This window comes from Penaeus monodon, chromosome 36 (genome assembly GCF_015228065.2).
Source record: "Penaeus monodon isolate SGIC_2016 chromosome 36, NSTDA_Pmon_1, whole genome shotgun sequence".
NCBI lineage: Eukaryota > Metazoa > Arthropoda > Malacostraca > Decapoda > Penaeidae > Penaeus > Penaeus monodon.
Window position 1 is genome coordinate 15605573 of NC_051421.1, and position 12500 is coordinate 15618072.

The 12500-nt window shown below is 34.9% G+C and overlaps 1 protein-coding gene across 1 annotated transcript in view; it reads right to left on the reverse strand.

Annotated features, from left to right (window-relative positions):
- LOC119595785 overlaps positions 1-11795 on the reverse strand; it is a 12785-nt gene extending 990 nt beyond the window's left edge. The window contains exons 1-8 of the mRNA XM_037944949.1: positions 11570-11795; positions 7656-7826; positions 6521-6649; positions 4539-4949; positions 4285-4373; positions 3075-3231; positions 2036-2170; positions 1-1806 (exon numbers count right to left, since the gene is read on the reverse strand). The exon at positions 1-1806 is cut by the window's left edge and continues 990 nt beyond it. Of these exons, the coding sequence (XP_037800877.1) occupies positions 1603-1806; positions 2036-2170; positions 3075-3231; positions 4285-4373; positions 4539-4949; positions 6521-6649; positions 7656-7826; positions 11570-11701 (1428 nt within the window). The 5' untranslated portion in view covers positions 11702-11795 and the 3' untranslated portion in view covers positions 1-1602. The remainder of the gene's footprint in view (positions 1807-2035; positions 2171-3074; positions 3232-4284; positions 4374-4538; positions 4950-6520; positions 6650-7655; positions 7827-11569) is intronic.
- Positions 11796-12500: the final 705 nt, after the last annotated feature.

The following is a 12500-nucleotide window of genomic DNA, read 5'->3' on the forward strand; positions in this document are numbered from 1 at the left end:
ATATTTCTCTTACTCCACTCTAAAACTGCCAACTGTACAAAAAAGTAATGGATATAATAAGCGTGTCATCCACTTAGTATGTTTTAAATATGTATACTTCTACACATGGTCAAGGTTCATTTCACTGTTATGGCTGCATGGCCAGCATTTCCCCAGTAGTAAAAAATAATAAAAAAACAAAATATATATATATTAATAAAGAATTAAACACATGATCATAAACGCTATTTCCTGTAACAACATAAGAACAAGCTATGAACTCACAGTACTCTCCCTTTCATATTATCATGAAAACAGCGTCATTACAAAATTTAAATCTTAAATCTGGAGTTCTCTGATTGTTGACTTTTCCAGCCTTAAAATGATTTATTATTATTATCATTATTATTATTATTATTATTATTATTATTATTATTATTATTATTATTATTATTATTATTATTACTATTATTATTATTATGATAATGATAAATGATAGTAGTAGTAGTAATAATAATAATAATAATAATAATAATAATAATAATAATAATAATAATAATAATAATAATAATAATAATAATTAATCATTTTAGGGCTGGAAAAGAAAGATCAGCAGTCAACAATCAGAGAACTCCAGATTTAAGATTTAAATTTTGCAATGAAATAATAACAGTAAAATGAAGTCAAACCAAAATGAAAATTAAAACCAAATTACATGAAAAAAGCAAAATAAATAAATAAATAAATAAAAAATAAATAAAACATGACAAAGTAAAAAAATTAAAAATAAACACTTCTCTTAAAGGGCTGGTTAATCACTAAACAGAAAAACCATGTGACTCAAACACTGGAGGAAGATAGGAACCACACAGATCAAGTTCTATGGATGTAGCCACTAAATATATATCAAACCCTCATTAACAGAAAGGGCTTAATATCTTTATAGATGCCAACTTGCATTATTTGTGCTTCAAATGATTTGCCCGTTGAAGAAGCTCTAAGGCTGTGCGCATCCCACAACACCATCTGGTGTCTTTGATACACCTAGCGGGCACCAGCTGGTCTTAACTGTCCTCGTTACATTCTCCAGTTGGTCACACTCATCACGACTCCATCTGATATTGGTCAGCAAAATAAGAACCATCGTCACTTACTCAACGTATATTGCTGTTACTACAGACAATCCAGCTCCTTTTTCCTTGTAACAGAATAACATGTGAACAATGTGGTATATAGTTTTTAACTCTTATGAAATGAAGAAAGAGAGAATGAAAAAAATTAAGCGATAAGAAGAATGGTTATTGATGCAACTATCATTTCCTTTTTATATACAAAAGTTGAAAAAAAAATAATAATAATAATAATAATATACAAACATACACATTAAATATATATATTTGTATACATAAGTGAATGTATGCATACGTATGTATACATACATACATACAGTGCGCATGCACGCAAGCACGCAGACACGCGCACACACGCGCGCACACACACACACACACACACACACACACACACACACACACACACACACACACACACACACACACACACACACACACACACACACACACACACACACACAGTTATACATATATAAAGTCTAATTTTCCATGTTTAGTATATCTTCTCCAGAGGTAGCATTAACTGTAAATAACTATCTGCCTCCTCTTCCTTGTGTGCCGAAGAAACTGATGTAAGATCAAAGGGCATCATGCTGTTTGCATCCCCTAAATTTGGTCGGTGCGTGAGGCCAAGTAGGAGCGCCATCTTGGCAGCTAACGGACCTTTCTGCACTAACTGCTCTTCATCTGGCATCATCTATGTAGAAAAAGAACAGATATTAATGATGCGTAAAAATAACAAGTAATACTAATATGATATTAATAATATAATAATAACATTATTATCAATCGCATTTATAGCTAACAGATCTGTGAAGAAGATAATGATGATGATGACAACGATGATGTAATTGAGATAGCAATAACAAAACTAGCAAATAATCTAAATTCCCATTAAATTAAAACAAATTTAACACGACACTTACACTGTCAGCAACATGTTTGTGAACGAGACCATCTCCACCAACGTAAAAAGTGGAGAAGCCATCGTACCAATTTTCCATCTGATCAACGACGCCTTTCCAGTTCCACAACTTGATCTTCCAAAACTGTAGCATAGCCTGCAATTAGACATGACACTGTGTTACTGAAGTGTATGCTACAACTGGTTGGAAGTGGTTTCAATTCCTGTATTAATTCTTGGCAAAAAATCTAAAGCAAGTAAAACATAATAGGTATTTTCAGGCTATATATATATTTAAAAAAAAAGGAAGAAAAAAAGAAAAAAAAAAAAAAAAAAAAAAAAAAAAAAAAAATAATATAAATATTATATATATATATATTATATATATGTATTATATATTAATATATATATATATATTATATATTATATAATATATATATAATTATATATAATATATATATAATATATAATATATAATATATATATATATATACATATATAATATATATAATATATATATTAAATATAAATCATATATATTATATATATCATATATATATACATACATATATATATATATATATATATATATTATATACATATATTATAATATATATATATATATATATATATATGTATATACAAGTATAAGTATATGTATGTATATGTATTTATGTTTATATATATATATATATATATATATATATATATATGTATATGTATATGTATATGTATATGTACATGTATATATGTACATGTATATGTATACTCATATATAAATATACATATATATCTATATATGTATGTATGCATGTATATATATACAGAGAGAGAGAGAGAGAGAGAGAGAGAGAGAGAGAGAGAGAGAGAGAGAGAGAGAGAGAGAGAGAGAGAGAGAGAGAGACAGACAGACAGACAGACAGACAGACAGACAGACAGACAGACAGACAGACAGACAGACAGAAATATTACATTATGGGGACAGGGCTAAATGAAGATCTTGTATTTGAGCTTTGGGTATTTTTTTCAATGTTACACAAATCAAGTCATTTTTCCCTCACCTTTAACCCAGAGAGCCCTTTTATTCTCCAACGCACTCTGACTGTTCCATCCTCAGGATGCTTAGTCATCTTCAGGATTTCAAACTTGACAAAAGCGAACTTCAAATGGCCAACTGTTCGAAGAAGTGCAACTTGTTTCACATAAGCCATCAAACCTCTGTTAGAGATAAACGTTCAGGTTGAAACAGAATTAGGTAATACATAGATAATGTGTGTAACTACAAACACCACTGTTGTAAGTGAAAAACAATGGACTGAATTAATTCAACTAAGGTTAAAGAATTCTAGAGGATACAGTATAATAGGATAATATTATCTAGGTATTATCTATAGAAAAAACAAAGTGCAACAGGCCTACTCACTTTACAATAACAGCTTGTATTATGCAGCAAAAGTTTACAGAATAGAAGGGTGGCAGAAAGAAAAACTATAAAGCTACAAAATAGACCTATTCAAAGGAGACACCAGTTACACAATCCTTCTGAACTTCATCATCTGGTCAGTCCCAAAGATGAACTTTGGAGGATTTCAACCTTGTTGTCTGGTATTTCAATAAACCCTTCTGTGAAACAAGTTCATTGACACTGGACACTATTTTATCATTTAGCTTACAAAAGTAATATGGCCGACACCTTGCTGGTCACATTTTCCTCCTCCAACACGTTTCCTAACTTTACCTCTTCATTGTGCTGCTCTCTGTACACTTACTGAAGTACATCTATTGTAGAACAGACAGGATGAAAGATAACTAGAGAGTGACTGAAAGACTGATAACAATACAAGCACATGAGAGCATCTGAAACCAGACTGAAAAGCATGTGTGATTAAGAAGAATGCCTACACCTTTCACCTCTGCTTCATTTCTGCCCCAACCACTTGTACATCCAAACAAGTTCCTCCTCTCCCCTTCACACAAATACAAATCCTTAACAAAGGCCACTAAAGATACCAGCACATTTTTCCTTTGTCCAACACCAACCAAGTGAACAACCTTGGAGCTAAGCACCTATTCATAGTAGTGTGACAACGGTATAACTACAACAGCAGCAGCTCTTCCAAGGTAACAGCTTATATAATAGGGATACTGCTGTAAAGAGATCTGTTGTAGCAAATGAAAAAAATAAAAAACTTAATAATATCCATAATCATATTCCTAAAGGTTTTACTGCAAAATATTACTTTACTGAAAACATAAATCATGAAATCTTACGTGGTGACAGTCCCTCTGATTCGGTTCTCAAAAACAATGTCTTGAGAATATATTTTGTAGTCCATTGGTTGGATAAACAATTTTGGCAACTGAAAGATAGAACAGAATTTTTTTTTTTAATGAAGTATTAGAATGCAGTTTACCTAATATGCTGTACAAGATGTCATAAAACACTATCAATATAATCAAGCATTTACCCTTTTTAGCTACAACTACGAACACTTTAATATTCTATATTCATTTTGGATACTAACCGTTTCACCAAGAACATCAAAAATATTTGTGAGCTGCTCCATGCTTGGCTTTCCTGAAGGATCCATCATCTTAGAGTCTGACTGACTGGGACTCCTGTCAGTGCAGTAGACAGTATTTTCTTGAGTCATGTCACTAACAAACAGAGTATCTTCTTTTGCAGTTTTTTGGAGCTGCACAGGTGTTGGCGAAGTGTCCACAACTTGTAATGGGACTTCTCGATCGAAATAATGCATCGATGGAGATAATTCCTCAAAAACTTTATCTTCTAATGGACTGTATTTCAATGAGCAAACTACTTTATCTCCTTCTTGCTTGGATCCTAGAGGGTACCAGAGAGCATTTGGAGGGAGCTGGAACGTTCTTACGCTGGTGTTGTCATCGTGGCAAACTACTGCAGTACATATATTCATCTGCAGAAAATCAAACACCTTCATAAATGTAAAATCTATTATCCATTATGGTTAACCTTGTAATTCCTTGCTTTTGCTACCATGGTATGCTTAGCATATCTAATGTTACTGTCAGTAATTTGTCTCTAAAATAACAATTAATAACAGCTGTTAAAACACATGAAATAATATGCTTAAACAATAATTGCCATCTAATCATATTGTATTTTCTATTGCTGCACCATTCTATACTGTTTAAATGTAATCTTCTTAGATATATAATACTCAAAACCATCACTTAGAAATGAGTTTACTGTTCAAGACTAAATCTTGAATTCCTGGGATGTTTGTCTAGTTTTTATATGTCAACCATTCTTCCCAACTCTTTCTCATTGCAAAGGGAATGTAGGGAGTGTGAAGCAGTTACTCTCATGATACATGCCATATTCCATCTAACGAGACTCCCTGCTTTGCATATATTTTTATCTAAATGATTATAATAATTTACTGGCATTTTCATTCTTATGCAAGAGGTACTGTGATAACTGAGGAAAAATTAGCATCCTATTGCCATCCAATTTATCTGTGACACTGAAATATATCTGGAGTAAAATCAAGCTTCTGAAATCCCAGGTACCCCAATGACTAAACACTTGCATAAAACACAAAGAAGCAAAATCTTACTTTTATATCAAACAATAAAATATTTCCTTATATTCAAAACCCTCAAGATTATAAATAGCATAAACACAATGATATACCAGAAAATAAGTCTGTGATGCATAACAGTATAGTGTGTGAAGGGGGAGGAACATTGAGAGAGGAAAAGGTTTGGCTGGATGAAATATGCCAAATATATACAGTACCAGAACTACAAATTCATACTCAATATTACATTCAGAAGAAAGAGGGAAGAAAATAATAGCCACCATAATTGGCTAGGGAAAGGAGGGCCTACAAGGGGAATGGGGTATACAAGTGACATTTTGCATGTGGCTCAAGGAAAACATTTATTAATGGACACTACATGTCCCACAGGTAGCAAAATAGTTGTGGGGGGGAAAAAAGCCTGCTATGTTTTGACTGGCCTCCCACAATCATGGCAAATATTAAAACTTATACCATGCAGTAAGCCACAATTGTGGGGAATAAGATAATATTGTCTCCAATTGCAAAAAAAATAAATATGAACATATGAAACACTAAGCTTTATTGTGCATTAAAATTGTAAAAACTATGCAGGAATCAAAATTGTCACACCTCATGTCTATACATACAATATATTTTGTATTTTTTATATAAGAGTGAGTGAGTTAGTGAGACAGACAGACAGACAGACAGACAGACAGACAGTGTGAATGTGAGTGAGTGAGTGAGTGAGTGAGTGAGTGAGTGAGTGAGTGAGTGAGTGAGTGAGTGAGTGAGTGAGTGAGTGAGTGAGTGAGTGAGTGAGTGAGTGAGTGAGAGAGTGAGAGTGAGAGTGAGAGTGAGAGTGAGAGTGAGAGTGAGAGTGAGAGGAGGTGAGAGAGTGAGAGAGTGTGAGTGTGCATGCATGCATGTGTACATGTGCATGGAGTGTGTGTATGCCTTACCTGAATTTCATCTACACTTTGAGAAACAGGACTGATGCCAACACCTAAGGGGTCAAACGAATGGAAATGTTCTCCAACTGCATTGCTGTATCGAAATACACTGGTCACGTCCAGGCCCACCGGTTCGGCCTGAGCGAGCAAAAAAGTTATATTACTGTAAAAAATTCATTCTTAAGAGAAGGGCTAGCATGGCATTATCAGCCACTTGGCATTATGAAAATAACAAACAGGTGAAAACTAAAAGGAAATCTAAGCTCACAAACACATGTTTACGGGTTATCCAATGGTTCAAAAGATACCTGGAGTGGTTACATACGGACACACAGAGAAACTGAAACTTTTACCGCTGTAGACCATCTCTCTTTATAGGTGTATATTCATTCAAAAGTTTTCATAAATGAGAATAAACAATGAGCACAAGAAACTGTACTTCTGTCCTCTTTGTTTACAAAATTTTACAATTCAACATATTCTTTAACAGTCAAATTATTTCACAAAAGAAAGCTGTCACCTCAGCTAGAGTCCCATTACCAAATTACTAGACTATCAAGAGACTCCAACAGTTTGATATTTCCATAATTACATTATTGCTGTATGAAGTACTCCCATTATTCTAATTAACTGTCAATACTGGCGTCTTCATTTCTACTTACATAAACAATTTTACAGATTTTTTTTTTTTGATATTATGGTCATATAGAAAAATAAATAAATAAATAAATACATAAAAAAGATATTAAAAATCAGACACACACTTTCCTTTTTCCGTATTCTATAACGACAAACTTAATTAGAGCAGTATCATAAAATAAAACATTAGTGAATTAGCATGTTTGCTTGAGCGCAGAATCATTTTTGACTATGAATGTACTCAATCCACACAATCATTTTGCATTTAACTTTAGAGACATCAACAAACCTTCTAAAAACAGAATAAAATATGACACACAAATTTTATACCAAGGGACTAATAGAGTATGCAAGCATCAATAGACTTGAATATTCACTTATCAAATGTTTTTGCAAGACATATGATCAACTTTATTACAGGGCTATTGCATTCATAAGCTAGCTACATCTCAGCATTATCACCAAGTCATATATACACACCCTTCTATTTTCTTTTCTTACACACCTGTAATTTATGTAACCAATCAGACACTTCCAACATCGTGATTGGTGATTCGCCAAGAGCTAAGTCTGGGGATGAGAATGATCCTTCTTCCAAGTGCTGCTGCTGTTGGATCAGATTCCATGATTTGCTGCTCTGGTGAAGAGGTGTGCAAGGTGCACTTTGCACACTTTCCTGCAACACAAAGATACATTTTCTTCTTAATTTATTCTCTGGTAATACTGACTAAAATAAACTGAGAGTGAGAACCTCTTTAATGCTTTCTCTTAACTAAAAATAATAATCTGGAACTTATCCTTGGATATCATAAGAATCTATGAACTACAAAGATACTGTTCAAGAAAAAAAATATATATATAATATCAAAATAAAAATGTATGCATAAATGTGGCCAAAACCATGTGTAAGCAAGACCTACACCCTACAGAATTTAAAAGGGTTGTTCCTCTGTTCTATAAGAGAAGACAAGTGTCTGAAATACACAGCAAGTTTGTATTTAACATCCTACATGATGACAAGACATTGGGTACTGAGTTCTGAACACATGTATGCAGAGCCATGCATTAAACAGTTTTGTACCCTTAATCATTTTACCAACTTATCTTCTTGGGATTGTTGGCAATTACTTTTATTAACCCTAAACCGACAGGCATGGCATGTACATACATGCCATGCCCACTGTGAGTTTATTTTATTAATTGTTCTTAGACATAGATGGCTCCACAATTACTAAGTCACCAATGAGCCAATTACAAGTACTATCTGTTTCATCTGTTTACCCTTTTCCTCGATTTTCTAAAATATTTTGTTATCTTATATTGCAGTTACCACTGTCGATAATATTATAGTAATTATCATGAGTATAATAAAAATAACACCATCAATATTCATAGCATTAGTAAAAAACAAGAAAATGTTTTTCCCACAAATTTAAGGAAAGGTGAAATCAGGTAAGGTCATATGGGCTATTAATTGACTCCTTTGTTGCTATGCACTTGCAAAGCCATCTATGTGCAGGGACATTTCAGAAAAAAAAAAAAAATTAAAATGGGCACAGCATTTTCCTGCCAGCATTGAGCTAATCATGTGGAAAGAGAAACAGATGAATTGCTAAAATGAAAAAAGTTATGCCAGATCACTGGTATTATGGTATATTTTGAACGTGTGCTTGCTTAGTATGGTATGGAAACTTACAGAACGTATACTTCTGTAAGTTTCCACACCATACCAAGCAAGTACTATGCCTCTGGCACTCCAGCCAAGACTTACAATCCTCTATCATGTACATTCTGATGTGATTAATGGAGGTGTATGACAATTATCTGCTAAGGAGGCCAACAAGCTCTATCCCCTTAGAATGTGTGTGGAAAAGGTTGTTGGTTTCTACCAATGTATTGAAGATAAGGAGGCCAAATCAACCTTTTGCGTCCTTCCAAGATTAACTGTATAGTGACATAGAATCAAAATAATGTTCTAAAATTATTTTTGCTGAACAAGTGATAAAAAACAAAATCACAAAACATTCAATAAACTATTACAGAAAACAAATAATATTTTACATTATCGTTCACAATAGGACTTCATCAAATGAATGCTGCAACCTCCATTTAAACTTCTCCTGTGACTGTTTTATCAAGATAAGTGTTTCAACCTGTTCTTTATTTTATACCATATTGCTAGGGAGGTTTATAAGCTCTACCTTGCCAGAATATACATGTTGGAAGTTTGTTGCTTTGGCTACATAAAATGCTTGAGGCATTAAGGTGGGTAATTCTTCAGAACAAGAACACATGAAGATACACCCTAGCCTCCACACCTTGCACTATAGCAACAGTTGACAAACATACCCCAAATGCACTCAGCAAAATACAGCTCAGACTTGTTCCCTATCTTATGATGAACTGCCAGACTGATTGACATGTTATATCTTGCTATACACAATAGGGGTTTGGTTTCCTGTGTAGGGACACTGAGCATGTGGACCACAGCATCACTGAACTTAGTCATGTGCATTCTTCTTCTTTTAACGGTAGGTTCATGTCTGAGCCGCCGTGGTCACAGCATGATACTCAATTGCAGTTTTCACGTTGTGATGCTCTTGGAGTGAGTACGTGGTAGGGTCCCCAGTTCCTTTCCATGGAGAGTGCCGGTGTTACCTTTTTAGGTAATCATTCTCTCTATTTTATCCGGGCTTTGGGACCAGCACTGACTTGGGCTGGCTTGGCCACCCAGTGGCTAGGTAGGCAATCGAGGTGAAGTTCCTTCCCCAAGGGAACAACGCGCCGGCCGGTGACTCGAACCCTCGAACTCAGATTGTCGTCGTGACAGTCTTGAGTCCGACGCTCTAACCATTCGGCCACCGCAGCCTTGACGATCAAGGGTTTCCATGATTTTTCTTGGCAATTTAGAGCGGTGGTTTGCCATTGCCTTTCGCGGCTGGAGCAGCTGTACCTATGTTGCTTATTACTTTATTTTTTATGCTCTATAAGATGGCAGTGCCCAATACCCTCTATCTCTGTGCGTTGCTCTCAGTACCATTAACCCATTTTTCATATGTTCTTTATCATCATCCTATTCTACAGCAGACTATTCTTTATGTAGTGATAATGTTTTCAAGTCATATCCAGTTGGGCCTGCTTTAAGTTGGCCTAAGCTAAACAGTTATACACTTATTTAGCCCAGGCAGTGCTCAATGAGAAAGAACAGCCACTAATAAGTATGTTTAAAGCATTTATTCAGCCTTATTATCTTAAAGAATAATTTATGACATAACTAAAATCACAGAGGGGGGTAATTTTAGGTTTCCTGTACTTATAATTTATTGCTGCAGCAGCTGGCTCACCCCAACACATGATTTGATATGGCACAAGAGCCTTCCATCGTGACTGGTTTAAATCTTTCTTCCATGTGCTCCTTGCAGTCAGCCACTCAGGAAAATCAGATGCACAGGTCTTACACATTTACTCCACAACTTTAGAAATGAGGAAACAAGGCTAGGGAGTGACTTTGAGCCTTCTCTTGAGGGGATGTAAATCTTTGACGGCCAAATCGGTGAACAACAATCAAGTCCAAACAACTTAGAGCAGGGTCAACCACCCATGGCTTGGAGGTACAGGTCTCACCATTGCATTGGGCATACATGCCACCACCAGCAGTGGATTTTTAAAAAATAAATCAAGTCATTTTGAAGAAAAAGAGAAAGAAAGAAAGAAAGAACAAAAGAAGGAAAGAAAAAGAAAGAACAACAGATGATGAAGAAGAAGAAAAAAGAGCACAAATTGAGAGGCTGGAATTTTTCTCCAGCCTCTCAATTTGTGCTCTGGCAAAACCCAACAAATTTCCCCAAGTTTAGACTGATTCCTCATTTGTCGATAGATTGCCACAAGGTGGATATTTGCTGAACAAGCATAGATTTGCAAGCTTTGATAAGCCATTATCTTTGTTTTTCTCTGCTTCTACACAGTCCTATACTAAAGGTTTACCAACAAATTTATTTTTATAGTGTACTTGACTTAAATTATCTGCTAAACTGTACATATCTAAATAGATCTCAAGGTTATTTGCTACTGACGACTTAAGTGATAAGACATGAAACCCAAAGACAGTAATTAATAATCAGTTACTTCACTTGTTTATCAATCAACTATGTTAATCAATAATAATAAACAACGGTTACTACACAAACAACGAAATAATCAGAAAATAACAGAACACAGAAAATTCCCAACGAGTCTAGCAACAAAAAAAATAAATAAATAAAAATAAGCAAGCGACCTCTCATATTCCATTACACCTTTTTATATTACCTTTGCCTCCCTTCCCCTAACAACCAGAAAACGACCTTAAAATGCCCTTAAAATACCCCTTTTTTCTTTCCCTCTCCCCCCCTTGAACAACGTGACGAAGACCTTCCTGACCTGCACTCGGTACCCTCCTGCAGCGGCCCGGGTCAGCAATCTCCCTCCTTCAGCACTTCCTCGGACAGAATTCCCGCTCCCAGGCACTCTCGGGGGCAGTCCGTACCTCAGGGACCTCAGGCAAGCAGCCATGGTGTCGGGACAGAGAGAAAGAAGGCTTAAAATACTTTGAATTTAAGACATGGACGTGCTCTGCCTCCTCCTGCCTTCTGCTCGTGCCCTATGTCGTCATTGCGGTTCCAATATTCTGGGACGAGAGCAGACGATGCTCGGAGGGATCTAGATAATTACGCTTTTACGCCATTTCTTGGTCCCATTTTATTTTCATTTTACAGAAATATACTCTAGGATATTATTTTTATTACTTGTTATGTCTAATTTTGAATTTTGGGGGATGATTGTGTTGAATATATATTTTTATAAAGGGTAAGATGTATCGATGGAGGATAAAGAAGGATACCGGCAAATTTTGAAGAAACTTTCTAGAAAATGTTTTGTACTTAATAACAATATGTTTCTGGAAATATTCACTAAAATCAGAAAAATCTTTTTTTTTTATTTGCCAAACAGCATGAAACAGTGCCCATTTTGAGAGCACACGCACTAGAATGTTCACTGTTTATTTCGCAAATTCGACATTCGCAGTATTTCGCATGGAGGAATTGTTGGCCATGTTGAGCACGGGGAACGATTGCATAAAGGGTAGCCAACATAATAAGGATAATGGATTCATGGTTCACTTTTTGAAGTAAACGCACACACACACACACACACACACACACACACACACACACACACACACACACACACACACACACACACACACACACACACACACACACACACACACACACACACACACACACACACACACACATATATATATATATATATATATATATATATATATATATATATATATATATATATA